The sequence below is a fragment of the Etheostoma cragini genome, chromosome 17, assembly GCF_013103735.1.
Source record: "Etheostoma cragini isolate CJK2018 chromosome 17, CSU_Ecrag_1.0, whole genome shotgun sequence".
Classification (NCBI taxonomy): Eukaryota; Metazoa; Chordata; class Actinopteri; order Perciformes; family Percidae; genus Etheostoma; species Etheostoma cragini.
Window position 1 is genome coordinate 16,022,029 of NC_048423.1, and position 21,144 is coordinate 16,043,172.

General features: G+C 41.1%; 2 protein-coding genes across 7 annotated transcripts in view; one reads left to right on the forward strand and one right to left on the reverse strand.

The window, feature by feature from the left end:
* flrt3 (fibronectin leucine rich transmembrane 3) overlaps positions 1-8,751 on the forward strand; it is a 10,339-nt gene extending 1,588 nt beyond the window's left edge. The window contains exons 2-3 of the mRNA XM_034897486.1: positions 3,868-4,576; positions 5,575-8,751. Of these exons, the coding sequence (XP_034753377.1) occupies positions 5,618-7,567 (1,950 nt within the window). The 5' untranslated portion in view covers positions 3,868-4,576; positions 5,575-5,617 and the 3' untranslated portion in view covers positions 7,568-8,751. The remainder of the gene's footprint in view (positions 1-3,867; positions 4,577-5,574) is intronic.
* Positions 1-21,144, reverse strand: part of macrod2 (mono-ADP ribosylhydrolase 2) — a 415,852-nt gene that overhangs the window by 331,977 nt on the left and 62,731 nt on the right. The window lies entirely within an intron of this gene.

A 21,144-nucleotide genomic window follows, 5' to 3' on the forward strand; every position in this document is an offset into this window, starting at 1 on the left:
CACACACACACACACACACACTACAGCTAGAATTCAGTAAAATACAAAATAGTACATGCAAACTTGACTACTTCAAATCGTGAAGCAGTGAAATGCTAGCTCTTTGATTTCCAGAGTGTTTGAGAAAAAGAACATAAATTGCATGGTTAACATAGTAGACATGAGGACAGACCCAGTTGTCTTCACTTATGACTGCCTGGGGAAAAAGTCCCCCGTCAAATTGCTTTCAGAGGGAATTCTCATAACAGATTAACAACTAACCAGGTCACTACAGACAGAATCTTATATTGCCAGAAACGACTGTGTTAGGGGGAAAAAGTAATAAGACTTTCATAACTACCATTATATTATTACAGATTCAACACTGTATTATGAGGAGGCCTCACTCAGTTCTTTACATATTTTATGTAGTGAATAAGCAGACTTTTTTACCGTCTATATTGCTTACTAAACGTAAAGGTGTAAACATGGCTGCAAAATAAAAATACTGCAGGAAAATCCTTTGCGAGGAAAAACAGATGGGCCAGTAGGGAGGTTAACAAATCTCTGCATTGTAGGTAGGTGTCTGGCCTGTGCTCCGATGGGCTCCTGTGACCAGCTTAACATGAGTATTCAGTGTTTTGGTGTTTGCTTGTCACATACAGACACACACACACACACACACAGACATTTCATCTTGCAGTGCCTACCACCCCCATGTGGGGAAAAACCACTGCAGCTGCTACAGATCTCTCCTTTCAGGCTTTTACAAAAGAGAGACCCCCGTCTGTCCCAGGCCTCTCTGTGCTTTTAATGGGCGAGCAAAAGAATCATCTGGTCAGCCCATCTAAAGACTGCACCAGGAGGCCACATAGTAAAGCTGTGAAACTATCAGAGATTTCTGCCCATTTTCTCTTTGCCTAAAACGTGTTCTGTGTCCCTGTGAATTCAGATGTGACCATGAATGTTCCATTGTGCCTCAGCACCACGGCAAGCCGCTGCCCTGTGTCTTGACATCCAACTTACTAATATGTAAATCAATAGACAAAAGGCCTCACACGGCACAAAAAATATTACTAAACTCACCTTTGTTAGCAGCAGAAAATCCTGAAAACAACAGATGTAAATGCAATAAAATACAAATGGACACTACATCGGGTTAGCTGTAACTGTCCTTAACCAAACTAAGTGTAGTTATTTGCATTATCCAACGACTATTAACACTTGTTTTCCAGTTTTGTTATCAAGTTGATCAACTTTTCAAGACACAAATCTAAAGGAAAAAAAACACGATTACGATATTGTACGCAATCACAATTCAAAACTTTATTATGAATTAGAATAAATAATCAACAGCAGATACAAACAACATTGATTTCCCAATGGGGGCTCTACTTTGGTTCAAAATTAATTTCAGGGCTCATGAATAATTTAACAGTAAAGCCATTACTACTTCTACAGCTCTTTCTTTTCCCAAAATGCAACCTAATATTCTGTATTTTACGGACCTAAAAGTCATTATAATCTGCAATATTTTTGACAGGCATGAAATTGTTTCTATTTGAGATTTTCCAAAGCCTTTCTTGTGCAGTGTATGACTAGAGGGCACAACGTCTTGGGCTCTATTATTGCAGACTAATGTGCATTTATGCGTGTTGAGCTCACAATAGCTATCAGTGTCCAGCTTTGTGTGAGCCTCCCACGCTCTCCACTGAAAGGTAACTAGCACACATACAATTTGGCCAGGATGCTTAATTCAACTTGGTGAGTTCAGAATAAATGAAGCAGAAGCCACTCTGACTGCTAGAGAAATGTCCTGTCGGCCAGCCAAGCTTATTAGAACGATAAGAGAAAGACTTCCATCACTAAAAATGTTCAACTCAGCCTCCATTGCCCTCAAATGATTGTGTACACATAGCACATGTTTTTGGGTGCGTACATTTGCAGGGATGTACATTATTAGTAATTATTTGCAATATGAAAGGCTCGTTTAATGGACTGTGTAAAGTATAGGCATTTTTAAATTGTCTGAATTACCCAAACCCCTACTGTTGAGGCTACAAGGTCCACATGCTTGCCTTGTAGCGAACAATGGAGGGGGGGGCCACTCTCTGAAATCCGATGAGCGTGGAAAAAGAAGAGGAAAAAACAGCCAAGCATCTAGGCCTGACTATGCTCCTTGTAAAGCAAGCATGATTTGTTTGCTTCAAAGCAGACTTCTGATAAATTCCCCACTATATGACATCACACTAAGGCCCATAATAAATTATGCTAGTGTGATTTACTCTTTCTGAATATATTCATACCTGGGTTCATAAATGAATAGCCATGTCCCTTGCCCCCTGTACTGGACACTGAGCCAGATTCGGTTATCTCAGCAGTTGACGGAGTTCTAGTGGCCAAAGAAAGGCAAACATATCTCATATTTCCCTGTGCAGAGAATTATCTTATCTCACAACCCTAAAAGCCTATTATTCCAAATGCAGATAGGTATTGCAGGGTTCCCTTGATAGGACAGACATGCAATGACTATTACTTTCCATTGTAATGCAAAGAATTCAAGAATTCAAATCAACACTACGTACTTCATATCCAGAGGATGGAGAACTTTACAAAATGAGGTGAAAAGGGCTATTTAAAATTGAAATAGCTTGACTAAGTGCTGCATTAAAAGATCATTCCAACAGACAGACAGCTCATATGCCTCTATCATACTGCCATTTTCTAAAACTCCATTACTGAATTTCTTCTTTTTTTGTTCCCCTTGTCAGACTACTTCATTCCAGAAGTTAGTAGAGGTCACATCTGGTGCTTTTTCCCCAGACTCTAATCTACAACTAATGTAATACTGGACTAAGGGGCCGTGTTTAGATGGAACAGAAGGAAGGGGGGGCGTTATTATTAGACAGAATCTCAGGAGTTGTAATCGAGTTTCAAGCCTCTCAATTCCCTAATCTCATCCTTGTCGTGAGCTACAACTGTTAAATGTCTGGGCCCCTTGTTCCTGATTTACCTTTTACATGTTTTACAGCAAACAGTGGCTGCCAGTAGGTCAGCTGAATGGTTACATATATCAGGACACAAAGCTATTGTGTTGTAAAAGGAAACACAACATTTTCCTTGTGCAATATTGTCGCAAAGGAAATTCTATTTTTACGAACAGAAACAGCAGTCATAAAGGATGGGCTTAACAGGTCAGAGAGATGGATGCGACAGCCATCCTCTTCTCCATACAAACTACATATCGTTTGTAAGTGCTTTTTAACAATGCGAGTAATTCAGTAAGCACTAACTGGATCCATTTTTCTCACGGGTGAAATCTGGACTAGCCTGGTTTTCTAACTAGCACAGACTGCATTAGTTCTCTTATGAAATACCAAAAGTGAACTAGACTGAGAAGGGCATAGGGACTCCACCCTTAGCCATTGTGTTGGGCTCTGGATCACTGTTGTCTTTTTCGTATGCATAGCTTCTGTATTGTAACACCCTTGAAAAAAAACATGGTTCTGTTAGAGTAACGGGCCGTAAAAGGTCAACCAGCTAAATCATAGGCTAGAAGAAAGAGGTATTTCTAAATAAGAATTCACAATGTAAGCAAGGTCAGAGTTCAATATCAAACACATTCCTAAACTTAATTAGATTTCCTCAGCATCAACATCTAGTTAGCTTAAGGTTTCATACTAAAATCAGTACCTGAAATGTACAGGGGCGTAGAGAATGATATATTCAGAAACATTTTACAAACAAGTTACAATTAAAACAAACATGCAAAGAAAATGTCTTTTATCAATCTTTAAAGATTACTCTATCATTGCCGGAACATCAAAACATTGTTTTGTACTGACTGAATGTGGGCATTAAACATGTTTGTGTCTGGTTATTTTTCAGAGCACCATCCCAGGTGTGAGGAGGGCACAGTATGAGTCAAGCTGCAGATGCGTGAGGGAGGCTGAGCCCAGAAGGATAAGCACCTTGCCCTGTTTTGCTCCTTAGAGGAAAGGAGAACATTGGTTATCTGCCCCAGGAAAAGGGACCAGAGCCCCGGATTAATGTGTATAAAGGCTCGACAAGGAAGCAGAGGATTCTGGGTTACCCGAAGACCTGGAGTACACAAGTGAACAGGCCTGTGTTGAGCCTGTGGCACAGGGGATTGACATGGCTCAGACCAGCTTTGTGTCAACTCATCATGCCTGTCGGGCTTGATTGCAGAAAGGAACCTTTGCTAAAGCTCCCCTGGTCTTACACGCGGAACACATTACAACACCCAAAAATCTAATTTGCAGTTATGGCTGTTGAGATCAACACCCATTAGGATTTTTAATATTACCTGAGAGCGCACGTTTTGCCAGTGAGAGGGGATGCTTTTTCTACAGGCTTATCTGCCATGGTAAAGGCATTGAAAGCATGAGCCTCTGACTACACAGAGGAGGTCATCGTCCAAACAAGGATCAGCTCAGCAAACACTGACCAGGTCAGGATATCACCGGAAAACCCTTGGACAAACTTTTCCTTTCAGAAAGGATAAGAGCAAATTCAAGAGGAAATCTTGATTGGATTCTTGGTGGCTGGAAAGGATTTACCACTTCGTATAAATCAGGTACAACAAATACGGACGGCTTTGCTTCTTTCCACTTCACTGACCAGAACACAATTTCTAATGAGACATGCAGGAAGAGAGGCCATGGCAGGAATGCTTAATTAAAGCGATAAATCAGTATTAGCCTAATTAAAAGGGAACTACAGATTGATTATGAAAAAAGAGACAACCAGTTGGCACCTTCTGTCAACCCGTAGTAAGTTTATCAATTGTGGCACTGAATATCTTTGTTTATTTAATTAGATGCATTTTAAATATACCACAATTACACTAAAGAGCATTAGCATAGTGCTGTGGAAGAACAAATGAAGATCACTAATATCATCTTGTAACCTCATAAAAATACCTGTCGCTTTTGGATCTTAACATACTAAAAGACTTATCAAACTTATTTTCAGTGAGGAGAGATTTTTTCCCTAACCTAAGAAGGCAGTTAAACCACAGAATTTGAAAGGCAAAAGGCATGGGTAAAAATCTAACTTAAGACTATGTTGGTTCCAAAACAGTGCATCAACAAAGCCTGACTTTGTTCACTCTCGTGGTCTGTAGCGATGAAAGGCAGCCTTGAGATACAGAAATGTGTAAAACAACTAGGGGATGCAATTACATTTCACAAGTCAGGGCCAAAAAGCAGAGACAGAGATTCTATTCACAAAGCTCAGAAGTTGGAACATTTCTTAAAAAGCAGTTTTATTTCTAATGCAGGTTACCAGCTTCCAATTCTAGAAATCTATTAGATAATGTAGGAAGCCGGCTCTGAAGAAACAAGTTAATTGTAGAAAGAAAAGAAAAAACTGTTGAACTTTTTTTTTTACTGTCTGGCAAACCCAATGATCAATTCATATAAATGAGGATTTTAAACTGATTCTTTCAGCAGTTATTTCATCTAAAAAGTGCCGCAGGCAGCATTTCAAACACCCGGCAATTACAAGAACAGGAATTTGGCTCTCCTTTAAAAGGCCTTGTGAATTTAATGTTCCCTTGTGTCTTCTCCCCAGGGGATTCTTGAGTGATTAGACTGCCAGCCAACACAGCTTCAAGATGGTGCGTCAATGCAAGGCCTTTATCCTTTCCCTCATCAGGGTTGGGCTGCTGCTGGGTCTTGCTAACCCCCTGGTGACCTCTGCCTCGTGTCCCTCAGCCTGCCGCTGTGATGGGACCTTCATCTACTGTAATGACCGTGGCCTGACTTCCATTCCTACTGGTATGCCCCAGGATGCTACGGTGCTCTTTTTGCAAAACAATCGCATCAAGAGTTCGGGCATTCCTGCAGAGCTCCGCAGACTGTCAAATGTGGAAAAGATCTACCTTTACTGCAACAATCTGGATGAGTTCCCTACTAACCTTCCTCTTGGGCTGAAAGAGCTTCACCTTCAGGAGAACAATGTTCGGATGATTACCCATGCCTCTTTAGCTCAAATTCCCTACATTGAGGAACTACACCTGGATGATAACTCGGTATCTGCAGTCAGCATAGAGGAGGGGGCCTTCAGGGACAGTACCCACCTCAGACTGCTTTTTCTCTCCAGAAACCACCTAAGCACCATCCCTTCAGGCCTACCCATGAGCATTGAGGAGTTGCGCTTTGATGACAACCGCATCTCCTCAATCTCAGAGCAGTCGCTGCAAGATCTCATCAACCTGAAGCGACTAATCCTGGATGGTAACCTGCTCAACAACCGTGGGATTGGGGAGATGGCTCTCATCAACCTGATCAACCTGACTGAGCTCTCGCTAGTGAGAAACTCCTTGACATCGCCGCCAGCCAACTTGCCAGGAAACAGTTTGGAGAAGCTGCAGCTACAAGATAATCACATTAATCGGGTCCCGCCTGGGGCTTTTGCCTTCCTTAGGCAGCTGTATCGCTTGGACCTGTCTGGCAACAACCTGAGCAGCCTCCCACAGGGTGTATTTGAAGATCTGGACAATCTCACACAGCTCCTGCTACGCAACAACCCCTGGCAATGCACTTGCAGGATGATGTGGGTGCGTGACTGGCTGCGGACGTTGCCGTCGAAGGTGAATGTACGTGGCTTCATGTGCCAGGGTCCAGATAAGGTCAAAGGCATGGCAATTAAAGACCTAACTACAGACATGTTTGACTGCACAGGTTCGGAACTCCCGACGTATGAGACAAGCACAGTCTCCAACACTTTACCCCCCACACAGCCCCAGTGGCCCTCGTTTGTGACTAAAAGGCCTGTAGTAAAAGGGCCAGACTTTGGTAAGAATTACCACAGCACTACCACCTCGTCAGGCAGAAAGATCATCACCATCAGTGTTAAGTCAACTAGTGCAGATGCAATACACATATCATGGAGAGTGTCGCAGCCCATGACTGCGCTACGGCTCAGCTGGCTAAAGCTGGGACACAGCCCTGCCTTTGGCTCAATCACTGAGACCATTGTGCAGGGGGAGAGGAAGGAGTACCTGCTCACGGCACTGGAGCCAGAGTCTTCCTATAGGATATGCATGGTTCCCATGGAGACCAGCAATATTTACCTGTCAGATGAGACCCCTGTTTGCATTGAGACAGAGACTGGTTCTCACAAATCATACAACCCGACTACAACATTGAACAGAGAGCAGGAGAAAGAGCCTTTCAAAAATTCCAGTCTGCCTTTGGCTGCTATCATTGGAGGGGCTGTGGCTCTTTTGGCAATAATCATGCTGGCGCTGGTGTGTTGGTATGTCCACAGGAACGGTTCACTTTTTTCCAGGAACTGCACCTACAACAAAGGCCGTCGGAGAAAGGATGACTATGCTGAGGCTGGCACTAAGAAGGACAACTCCATCCTAGAAATACGAGAGACATCTTTTCAAATGATACCTATAAATAACCTGCCTGTGTCCAAGGAGGAGTTTGTGATACACACAATTTTCCCGCCTAATGGCCTGACTTTATACAAAAGCCCACATAACGAGAACAGTATTAACAACAGGAGCTACAGAGACAGTGGAATACCAGATTCAGACCATTCCCATTCATGATATTGCGCATGGCCATTCATGAGGAGTGTGTGACATAAAGAGTGGCAAGACTTTTACAAAACACTGGATCTATAAGACTAAGGAAGCAATGTTCTGTACATTTGCCATATAATTTATATTTAAGGACATTTTATGAAGACGAAGAACGTTCCAGTTACCGGCCATCACTGAACCATCAGTGGGTATTGTAACTAACTGCAATTCTATATTTTAGGAATTTGTAGTCATTTGTACTGTATTTCCTTTGCTTAAGGTTATCGACCAACTAAAAGAAACTTTGTGTTCTACTAAGATATGATGACTTGTCAACTGTGAAAGTGGGTTTTCATTGCTGTGTTAAACAATCAGACCTTAGAAAACCTTGTAGTATAAGCACAGGTCATTCTTTTAACTTTGTGGCTATCTGAAAAACAAAAAGACAAAAAAATAACATGAAGTAAACTAAGGCACAGCTGATTTACCAACTAATTTGCAAAGCAGGCATGTTGCCCTCAAAAACAATGAGCAGTCAGCGGCTGTCTCCACAGAATATGGTCTTGCTCTAGTATTCACCTGGTATGGGGTACAAATAACTAAGATGAGGTGCCATGCTGTATTTCTCTGCTTTGTTCAGTGTGTGATTTTTTTCCTTTCTGTTTTGCAAGAAGAGGAAACACAGCAAAGCAACCCAGGAAGAGTTTCAGTGTTTATTATAGGATTGTAGACCACAGCACAGGGCAGATAAAGCACACTGACCTTAAGGAGCTCTCTGTTCCTCAAAACAAGAAGACTGGACAGGCTGACACAAAGGACCCCCCACTATCTCTACTTGTAAAAGCCAACAATGGCCCAACGACAATGGCGGCATTCTTTAGTACCATGTACCACATACGTCACTCTAGTCACCAGGGCCAAAAAGACAAAACATGTTGGTTTTCATTAGAATAATCAGTGTCAGCAACTCCTTGTTATGAGTATTATTTTGTATTATTTTCCAAATGAACACACTATTATGTTTCCACAATTTGAAGTTAACTGTTCTTAACAATTGAAAACCAAAGTGCATTGTATGCCCTTTGGCCAGTCTTGTATGTGCCTTGATCCAATGCTTATTGTATTTAGCTTTTTAAGAAACCAGTGACTTTTTTTCATACACACTTGAATATGAAAAATATTGGTCATTATACAGAATAAAAGTGGCAAAACAACTGCTCTTCCTTACCTTGAGTACAACAAATCCCACTCAAATTGCTCAATCACTATTATCCTAACATGCTTTGCTTGCTCAATTTATTTATTTTTCCACTCGAGAGAATTATATCTTTGCACAAATGTGAACAGTCCGGGAGTAAAAAAAATAGAAGGCTACAGGGGACCCATTTTATTCATTCATATCTCAAATTACTGTCTAGGCATATATAAAAATGCTTGGAGATTAAATAACAAAAACACAACATTTTTATCCTTCACAATGACATGAACTCTGAGATCTTAGCTTATAGCCTTAAAACCACCTCTCCCCTTCCAAGACAGTTATCTCTAACAATAACTGAGATACTGTTCTTGAAACCCAGTTTCCTACTCAATGGGCAGTCTGCAGAGCAACATCTGCTTGAGGCTGCTGTTGTTCTTTCGTGCGGTGAAGCCATGTGTGACTTATCCGATTGGCCAGAGAGAGAAATGTCACAGTAGAGTAGAAATAGGCTGTGGAGAGATTGGACTCTGGGGTTTGATGAACCTCCCAGGCACCAGGGCAACAGAAAACTAATGACGAGGCACCATATGGAGGGTGGTAAAAGCAGACCCTGATGGGGATGCCCGTCCCTGCAGAGGACAGTATATATACACTGCTCCGGGCGGCAAACATAATGACACGGTTGCAGCTCGCTCGGCCAAGGACCCATGAAAAGGTACAGATGGAAAAGCAGTAAAATAGCCTATTAGCCCATTTTACAAATGCAGCCAACAGACTATCTTGTGAAAGCTTGAGATTATACTCAACAGACTCAAGCACTGACCGTGCTCCTACACAAAAGCACATAAGTATTCAGTGTGTATCACAAAAAAGATTGCATACCCACATTCACACACACCCACAAGTTCTTAACACAGGGAAAGCTTTAATTACAGTAAGAGGAGCAGCTAAAAGCTGCACACGCTATCCAAACCTTAAGTATACAGCAACCCTGCCTTTTACACTAAATATATATCACAAATACTTGGAATTAAAGTAAACAGGCGGTCTACTTTTAGAAGACTGAATTGTAATAGTTTCCATATGAACGCTGTCAATAGTTTTTTGTTCTTTGACTGTTCAGCCTTAGTCCTATGTTATTTGAGTAAAGAAAACTACATGAGAAAACCTTGGAATGTTGGTAACTTTCCTTTTATTGCGCACAGTGAGTGAAGCATCCTCATCCAAGATAACATTTATCACACTTTATGGTAGCCTTCTACAGAAACAGAACATAGACAATATAATGTGCTGTGATATGTTTTAGGTAAATTAAACTAAACAAAAAGAAGGGCAGTTTTCTCATTGCCATTATCGGCCTAGCAAAAAATGTGTAAGCAGAGGTCTCCGACTGTTGACAAATGATAAAAGTGTTCTATTGCTTAAGCTGGGTGTCCATACGTCTAGTAATTGCAACTTCCTAAAAAATTGCAAGCGTTATTTTGGAGCCAGAAAGAAATGGTGCATTGAGGAGATCACTGCAATTTCGTTAGCAAGAACAGCAATCTTTTTTTTAATTTATTGTATGTGTTATTGATAAGCTTTTGGGATTATATGAATTACTCCCATAGGTTTGTGGTGACTGAAGTATGCTGACAACTTTAGCGCTCTGATAATGAGCAAGCCACTCTCTTTCTCTCACATTTTCTCTCACCTATGTGATAAATTACTAGTTTAGCCAAATGGTGAAAGCAGCATGCTATTGTTGTAACTTTCACTTAAAATAACATATTAACCAGCGCAGCTTTGTGCAGTTTGGCTGACCAAAGTTTGAAGCAAAATTGATGAACCAGACTCCTGATGACCCTGTGTGACCTCACTTATCACTCATGACCCTTGACCACTCTGTCCCTTTAAACAGTTCTTGAATCACTCACAGTGATCTCACTGAGGTCAGACAAGTCTTTAAACAACACAAGATGCCACATGCATTTGTCTCCTGTCTGACACATAGTCCCTTATTGTGTTGTCTTTTATTTAACGCAGAGATTAAAACTAATGGTGGCAGCTGCACTGTCCGCCCTAGGCTGCCGTTATTCCTATTGTAATGTACTGGTCAGGCAGCCGGTCACATTTGCATTCCTATGGATGCTTGTATCAAAACGCCCCTGGATGGCCTCAAAGTTGCCAATAGCCGGGCATGGTTCTTCTCCCAGTTACCACAGGCCATGTGATCCTATGACTGATTAAAGGTCAGACTCAGTTCAAGGATCTCAAGAGATGAAAAATGGATGAATATTAGTGCCCGCAAAACACAGCAAGTCATCAGGAACTCTGAACAACCTGTAAGCACCATAAGGATTCTCTGCTCAGGAAAGACCCCTTGGCAATTATTACATTCTAAACAGATGCCAGAAATGATGAGCAAAAACACTGCGAAGAACAGGTCAGCTGTTTAGCTAATGGCTTAACTGCCCTCAGAACCATACAAAGGCTCACAGCATAAGGTTAAGCCAGCGAGGTGATACAGGGAGGACAAATTTAAGATCTTTCGATTTGGTTTATCAACATCATAAGGCATGCTTTGCTGTGGTGCCTTACTAAACTGTACACAATTAGAGAAATTGCTCTATTGATTTAACACACTACACACATGTGTGGTTATGTAATTCTCAAAGTGAAATACTCCTTACACATACTACCCAATGGTCTTATTGTATAGAAAAAAGTAAGTGTCTCACAAAACCAAAGAATATTGAACATTTTGTACAAAAAAAAAGGTTAAAACAGAATAAGATCCCCTTGCTTTTTAAACTCTTGTAAAAAAAAAATAATTTTAATAAAAAAAGTGTGCCTCTTCAACACATAGACAAGTATGCCAAAAACAACCGCACATTCATAACAAAAATAAAAGGGGTGCTTGCTGTTCCCTTTCCCTCACATCCTGTTGCACACAGCTTGCACATCAAACAGACCCAGGACTTAATAGCATCTAAATGCTGAGCGGAGTGGTGCTGAGGTCAGAAGCCAAACCAAACCAAAGCCCAGGGTCTCCCACAAAGTCTCTACTTTTGCCTGTGTCTGTGTGTGTGTGTGTGTGTGTGTGTGTGTGTCTTTTTATGTGTATAACTTGGGATAAAAACAGAAAAGAAACGGTTGATGCTCTGATGTGAAGTTCTTAAACTTACTTTATATTTATCCTTGTTTGTATGGTTCATTCACATACATTATCAAATTACAATTATCATTCAAATGTGCTGTCTTTAATGCAAACATGCTTCGGAATTTCTAGGCGGGGTCACATAGACTCATGCTAATGAGTTTATATGATGGGAATTGTAGATTGGGGTGGGATCCTTAAAGACATCTCAAACAGACGTGTGACTGGCACTTGAATGTTCAATGTACATTTTGCAATGAACAAAAAGAGGGAGAAACTGACAAAATAATGTGTAATATATGTAATAACTAATGTTATAGTAGTAATAACTTTGTGCTTGTGCAAATGGTTCATACATCCAATTAACACAGACAGACAATCAGACTGATTTATATGAATGCAGGCAGAATAACCTAAAGCCATCACCTCACAGTTGTCCCAAGACTGTCATGAGATTTAGTTGTTCTCTGTCACAAGCACGATCTGTTCTAACCGTAAAAGAGCGGTGGAGCAAAAACAGTGTGTTCGGCGAGAGACGTGTCAGTGTGAGTGATGTGCTCCTGTGTGGGGGTGTTGTCCCCTCCACTCTGTCTCTGACCAGCTACCCCCATCCTCCAGGCCAAGACCCTCTCCATCTCTTCCCATTACTCAGTGACCTGAAACCACGGGGCCAAAAAACCTAACCAGCTCCTCAGTCTTCTTAATGAATCCAATTTTTTGCCTGAGAGCACAAGGCATGCCCATATATCCATCGCAACTCTAAATTATCTGACATTAATACAAATTAACAAGAGCCACCGCCATCAAGACTATGCCACCCCACAAGAGCAGACAACGACAACACATCTGTATCACTGTATGAAGACGGCAACAACTTTAATACCCCCAAATACAGAGTCAATAATCTCATTTAAAACAGACTATAACCAAAACAAAAGCAGAGGGGGTGATTGGTGTAAGAGCCATTACACCATGAATTATACACAATATGTTATGAAAATATCCATATAATTGACTCTGCTCTATGGAAGACATTAATTCCTGTCCTCCATTAAGTGGTTTAAATGGTCTTGTAAGAGGCCATACATCTCCTGATGCCCTTTATGAGATCAACACCACGTCCCCCTTAGAACTTAATCGACCCTCAGTCCCATTTGTCCATAAAGTCTGATGCAGAGGAATAATTATTTATTTCCTGAAGGTTCTAAGGGGGGCAACTTGTCCATTGCAGTGGATCTGCAGCAGAGGCCAAAGCTTATCTTCTCTTGTTTATTGTAAGCCAGCTTTAAATGTCAGTACAGTATTTGCATGCCAATGTGCATCTGACAGCAGCTCATTATTTTCAGATGTTGACAGCCTAATTGCATACAACTTTTGTCCACTTTGCTAACCTAATGCTTGCTACAAGCCAAGACATGAACAGCAAGCAGAGGTTTAAATCTGCAGTGTTCGTGTGCAGCAGACCTATTCACAAACACCACTGTCCTAAACCCAACTGTCCTAACCAAGCCTACTAAAGAACACTGATTTCATTTATACTGACCTTCTTGTTGCATCAATTCGATGCTGAGGCTTTGATTCTCCCACCTGACTTTCATCTCCCAAGATGTTTTGAGAAGCGAGACCGAGTAGGGCAGAACTCTACCTTAGCAGGTGTGAGATTACCCTTTTGACAGAATGACCTTCAGGCATAAGCTTAGTGTATCTCTCCAAAGAAGTTCATCATGCCGCTCATTCACTCCTCCACACCTCAGCCGCAGCGAACACAGACATTTGCCCAAGGGTAGCAAATGATTTGGTACTTCTCCAAGAGGTGTAGAATTCAGCAGTGTCAGCATCTTTTGGACTGTAAATACAACTTGTCACCGTTCATCAGGGCACGAGAAGGAGAACGCAGACACTTCAAGGAACCATTATTTCGCTGTCCTCAAGCACCTTGACATGAGATCACTGCAGTGCAGCAAAGGGGTAATATCCCTGACCCAGTGTAGGCCAACTACCACAAAGGGTAATTAACATGTCATGTGGCCTTGGTGTACTAGCATAGTTTTAGTCACAGTTAAACTCTTGGAGACAGAGTTAGTGGAGCTGACAAAGTTTAAACGCGTGAACGCAGTAAGTGGGCTGCCTCCTGCTTTCACAAGTGTGGAAAAGTGACAGCAGTGTCATCTTGTAACTATACAAGTTATGCATATAACGCTGCAGTGGGTTGAGAGACTGAGGTTAGAGAAATCCCCCCTACCACACCACCCGAACACACAGAAAAAAAAGTTAAGGAGGAAAAAGTTTGGGGGAGAAGCCACCAATGGGCAGGGCAGGGTGGTGGGATGTGGGATTAATTAAAAGCTGCTGTCACTGTGGTGTGCTAGTGACACGCAGCCACATGATTACTGAGATCTCTGTGTGAGAGGAATCTGCTCCCACAACTCATTTCCTCCCCATTGAGGAGGAGGGGGGGGGGGGGGGGGGGGGGGGGGGGGGTAGCAAAATGGGACCGTCTGTTATAGAAAATACTAAAAAAGAGAGAATCATTTTTCATTTAAAGAAATTTGAGAATTCAAAGGGGAAGGAAAGGGCAGTGGGGTAGGAGAAGAAGGATGAGGAGAAATTCTTTTGTTTTTTGAATAAAGTCTGCTCAATCTATTTCAATCGAGTTGTACACTGGGCTGGTGGGAGGGGGAGGTCAGCGGATCTAAGCCACTGTAATCCTAAGATTGCTGCTGCTTAAAACCTGCTCAAGTTAACATGGTGCTGTGTGCGTCTATAGACACTATGACACGCAGCTTTAACTAACATCTGGCAATGCTACCACATCTAACTTTCCACTTATTTCTTGGGATGCTTAGTAATCCCTTTGTTGCGACCTGTATACTGAACACACCTGCTAATCCAGCGCTGAAATGATTGGTCTACAAGGTCAAAAATATTTTCTGGTTTCAGCGTATGAAATGTGAAGACTTTTTTGCTTTTCTCTCATTTCCATCGTCAAAACAATATTTGATATGTAGCTTTTCGGCACATAGAAAGTAATTGGAACAAAGTCGTCCTCATTTGGCCTCACTTGCTGTCCCTTCTCTTCCTGTGACTCATAGGCATAAGACTGTTTAACTCAATATTTCACAACAAGCTCAACATGATTCCACATTTCTCTTATTTGTTGCACACACACACACACACACACACACACACACACACACACACAAACACACACACACACGCACCCTATTCAAATCATGATTTCCTTCATTCTGTTTCATAGTTATAATCATACTTCACCTTATAATTGTTACATTAACTACATCACATTTTGTACTTCTAAACAATCAGTGAAAAAGCACTTAGTAATTTCTTTTCGTTACTATAATAATTATACTCATTTGTGTTATTCAGTTGGAAAGTACCTTACCGCTTCATGACTCAATGGTCCATTGTTTGCACATCTGTCCCTTGAAAAATGATGGTTCGCGCGTTGGGGTCTCAACTTATTTGAGGGCTGGGCACTATAGTATTGAGTAATACAAGATTTTTAGGTAAAACACCTTGCAGCAGCACATGATCCTTTTTATGTTTACAATCGATAAAACATGCTTCACATTCTCTTCACGGACAGACGGAGGAACTTGCTGACACGTGTGTCAGCCATATGCGGCGTTGTCAGATTCTAGCACGTCTACACTTTTTGTGGATTGTTAATTGTGGCTTCAGTTAATGAATTTATAGCAAGATTGAGAAGAAAAATAAAAATGTCTTGGGAAATATTTGAAAGACTTCCCACCTGTTTTAGTGTTGTGAGGGCGAGACAAGCAGGTTGGAGTGCTAAAGGTTACACCCCAGCCACAGATATCATTAACAACAAGTCTTATTAGGGTGATAGCTATGGTGAAAACAGGATACTGTAGACAAGGAAGATAGCAATGGAGCTTAGTAATTCACACTTCACTCTTACTGTAGATGGCAGATGTGAATACACAGTGGAAGTTTGGAAAATAGACATGTTAATTTACATGGTCTCAGTTTGGCATCCGTTTTGTTGGGGAAAAATAAAATGCACTCTGACTTTTTCCCACTGTGAGACTGTTCCCCTTACCACCTAATAAACCAAAGATTGCATACCTCACAAATTAAGCTCTTCAGAAGTCAGATGAAATTTTAATACAATCATTAGGGTTAAGGCTACTAATTATTCATCTCCTTTAATATGCAGACATTTCATTTAAACAAAAACTTTAGGCAGAAGAGGAAAGTTTCCAGTTTCAGAAAACACTGCTGGGAATGCTGGCAGGCCCATTCTTCATTTTCTAATTACGCTGGATTATTATTAGCAAGAGACACAACTGTCGTTGAAGACATACATTGATGAAAGTGGTGCACCAACGAAATCAGGAGATGCACGCCGAGCAGAGGACGTTAATAAAGAGGGATTCTGCTGTGTGTGGTGCAGAGCCGAAACAAAAAGCCTAGACCTGTCAAATAAATTACAAGAAAAACTGAAATAATGTGAAATTTTACTAGCAAGAATGCTGAGCTTTAGGCAGATGTACTTTGTATACATACATCTGTCTACCACATATTCACGGTGTTTCAGGCCAGCAGCATAAGGCCAAATGTTCCCAGATTGATAATAATGTGACAAGGGTGATGGCTTTTGTCTGTAGAGTCACCAGAAGTTGTCAATGGCACCACGAGCTTGGTCATTAATCACCCTGTCTGTGTGTTGTGTGCAAACATGACACAAGGGCATGGTTGGAATGAAAGAGGGTTGAGCCCTGTAACATGGGCTCTCACCCCAGGAGCCCCAATGGACTGGAATTAAGAGGTCCCACACATTCATAGTTACCAGGTCACTAATCAAATTATGTTGATAGCTAGGGATAGCACACAGGACAACAGAATTCATTTAGTATCCCTCACCTCTATTGTCTATTTGACAGGGCATCGCTGGGGTCTGGGGATAAATAAGTAACCCCCTTTTCAATTTATTTGAATCCCTTCAAATGAATAGTGTGCCTTGTGAGAGAGGCATGAATTAAACAACAATGACAGTAGGTAATTTGAAACTTCTGACAACATAGTTGTCACTGCAAGAAAAACTATGCAAATGCAAATCATCAGCATGAGCCAGATGGTCATAGTTCTGGGAAAATTCACTTAGTCATGCATAGATAACAGCTCACATTACAAATATGGCCAACACATTATTAAAAAATAAAAAAAGGAAGAAAAATAAAAAAGGGGGGATGTAAGATCTGTCCATCCATCACTCAAGGTGATCATTTGGTTATGTGTCCCCTGAGGTGACAAAACATAACGTTCTCCAAGTCATACAGGACTTTGTGGGTGTGGGCACACGCACGTGGGTATGCCAATTATGCATAGACCACAGCCCCAATGGGATCTGGTGCCTTCGTCGTGTAGCAATTTAATTAATCCTATGATGACAGAGTGGATCTGGCATGCTATGTTTGTCTTAGGGCAGGGGTGAGAGGGTAGTCAATTGAGAGGAACATGACGGAGGGGTTAATGCCAAACCCACCAAAAGACATGACAGTGAGCAGCAGGTCCACTCTTGGACAGGTGCTCCTTCTGGGGTCACCCGCCAACTCACTAACCACACAAAGCCACCGTCTGTCACCACAGATTTGACCCGCATGGCCCAAAATGGAGAAACCCATGGCCTCAGTTGATTCTGGTAAATGTTGTGAATTTTTGATGTGTATAATAAAACTATTTTTTTTAGCGTCTTTTACTACAAGGTAAAAATGTACCGGTTGGCGGTTTGCTTAGATTGCTTGCTCATTTTCCTGACTTCTGGTCTTGTCCTGAGGTGCAGTTAATTTGAGCAGCTTTAATGTGTATTTGACAGAGCGTAGAAGATGTATTATCACTATTGGTTTCTTTGCTTTGTGAAATTTGTCATTTCAATGACCATTTAAGCTCCCATTTTACACGAAGTGTGATTTGAATATAAAGTGAGCCATACATTTACATCATCTAAAGAAATCCTTGAACTAAAAATCTTTCTTGAGGGTGATTAATTGAAACCTTTAATGTGGCGGCCATTGTTTCATGCCCTGGACTGTGCCAGGGTGGGTGACTGCACACATTGATGGGGAAACTCAATGTGGGCCGGCTTGCCCATGCTTAATCATGTCGAGCCAGAATACTAAACACTGTGAAGGTGAACAGTGTGACCATGTCCCGATGAGGAAATTGTATTTCAGAGTCAAAATGAGAATCGCTTTAATCGATAAGTGCAATGAATATCTTGGTGACAAATTTCTCAGCATGGAGAAATGACAAATCGCAAAGTTTCACAGTACTTCCAGACACTTGCAGTGCAAGGTCAACAAGCAGAACAAGATATACATAAGAACCTATGGACAATAATGTGCATTATTTTTGGATGCGTTCTCTACTTATAAGTAACATTATTACAATTGAGTGCATGAGTGCCATTGCTATTTTTCTCTTCAGCACATTGGGTCCTCAAATGAATAACATCTGCCCCTCCAGCCCCCAAGGCTGCTGCCCGTCTGTTTTCAGTTTTAAATTGAAATATAAACGGTCATGTGCGGTAAGGACAGTGATTACAGAAAAATACATTATGTGGCACAAAAGACTGCTATAGACTGCCAATTAGCAGAACAAAAGTATTGACTGGATCAACCAAGTCAATGGGCCTCATTTAAGAGACCACAATTAGCCGGTTTTAAAGCAGATCGCAGAGGCTGAAAAGGAACATGGTTTGTCACTTAGCTGTTGTGAAATGAAAGAGGCATAGAGGAATGTCTGTGGTAAAGGGATCTTTTGTTGAGGTTCATGTGCTTGAGTTTACAATACAGTCAGAGTGCTTCTTTCATACCACCAGCACGCGATCATGGCAGTATTTGAAGCTATGGGAGAACAGAGGGAACCAAGCAGAAGATGGTCAAAGAGTAGATAAGAAAAGAAAAAAATAATTGTCAGAAAGGGATACGAAGACAAACAGGGTGACAGACCATTGATCACACAAAAAGACAAAGAGGTTACTCTTGAGCATAAGTGGCAAAGCCACATGCAGGGCTAAAAGATTTCAATAATCTGTGAACAATATTTGGATTGCATACATTTAACTCTATGCTGTGTATTGGTGCTCACATCAAATTAATAAAAGGTTAGTCTTTGAGTTTATGCTTTTGAAATAAGTTTTGAAAAGTTTACTAATTTTGTTATTGGGACATTACGTGTCGCTGGTTCTAACAGCTACACAGTTGTCCACGTATGGTAATAACGACATAATGCAGGTAAATCACAGCTACCTAGAATGCTGCTAACTACCCAACTGATAATGCAATCAGCAAAGTCAGAGACTCACCACTGTGTCATGTTAAAATGACACACAGTGGTGCTTCCTTCTCGAGGAAACCATATTTAGCTGAGTGGAAATAGTACACAGGTCAGCAAACAGCCCACTAAGAAAGAAAGGAAAACAACAACAACCACAACAACATCTGAGAGAAGAAGATCTGAGTGTTAAAATAGAGACAGTTTAGTTGTACAACCATGCACAACGTTTCCTTCTGACTCTTCTTGTCGAGAACAGAGATACTATGTACAACCTACCAAGGGATGTTTGTGTATTTTGTGTGGGTGTGTTTGTGTGAAAATAAACAAGTGAGTACATACTACGCTAGGGTGAGAGCATGAAAAAGGTGTGTTAACGGAGGAGAAGAGAAGTGGAAGCTGTCAAACACACGAAGGGAAGGAACAATATGGATTCTATTACAAAGATATAACCTGTGAACACACATGTGGTGATGTGCCCAAGAAGCATAGTGTGAGAAATCAAATCAGCGGATAAACTAGACCACATGTCCCTAGTGATGGTCATCCTGGCTTCACCCTCCAGGCATACACACTCCAAAATGTTAAGCTGCCAATATTTTAAACTCCAGGGGTGTATCTTACCACTAGGTTCTTCTAAATGGCAACTTCTTAGCTAGGAGTTTCCTCTTTTATCCCTCTATTACTCCTTTATGTTCTGACCTATTCAAGAAGGTGCTGAGATCCACTTTTACTACTAAATGAATAGAAATCGAAGCTAAGAGAAACGGTTGACCTTGTTTCTGTGGATGACATTGTGCTTTATGAATGGATTTACTCAATACATACATAATGAAACATAATTACTGCTGCCGTCTGCACTATTAAGGTGATATTCTGTTATTTGATATAAAAGACACCAAGTAATTACCAAGTATTTACTGTTTGATGTTGCTTTGAATTCTACACAAACAACTGAGATCTTCCCAGTTCATCAGCACTGCACTGTGGCCAAGTGGCAACGCGCCCAGGTATTAATGGATTGCTACTATTACTATTAGTTGGTGAGGTGGACAAAAGATAGCTTGCTTGTCTTTAAAAACATCCATACATCCATAGATACATCCATACTATTCACTGAACGCTTATTCCTATTACATAGTGTAGTAGTATTCCAAGGCTGTGTTGATAATGTAAAATAAAATAAAGCAGGCAGTTGTGCAAATGGACAAATGTGTACTGCACTTTGGTTAGATGTATCAGGTAAATTCATCTGTCATTTAATACAAGCAGTAGATTGAATTCTGTCAATGACATTTGAAATATGCTTCTTGCTATATTATATAGTGTTCCATCAGTAGTGCACTTCTTTAAAGCTGGGATTTTAAAAGAACTACTGTTATAATAATTTTATACTGGATCAGCCCAAATTTTGGATTTTTTATTCTTTTTAAAAACAGCATGAAAAATGAAAGTTTAAATACTCATTCTGACCCCATTTCAGAAAATGTAGCACTAGGCATCAGTGAAGTAACATTTGGCAGTGTGACAAGTATAACACTGATGACGTATTATTACACACACACACACACACACACACACACACACACACACACACACACACACACACACACACACACACACACACACACACACACACACACACACACACACACACACACACACACACACACACACTTTAAACTTGGCTCAACTTGTGTGGACTATGGTTACCTGCTCCTCAGATCTCTGCAGGGTAAATCCAGACATCTAGCTAGACTATCTGTCCAATCTAAGTTTTCTGTTGCATGACTAAAACAACTTTTGAACGTACACATGTTCCACCAAAACAAGTTCCTTTCCGAGGCTATTTAGCAGCAGCTCCGTGGCTCTGTCCAGCGCTTAGCACCGTCCAAGACGATTGCGATTGGTTTAAAGAATTGCCAGTAAGCCAGAGTACGT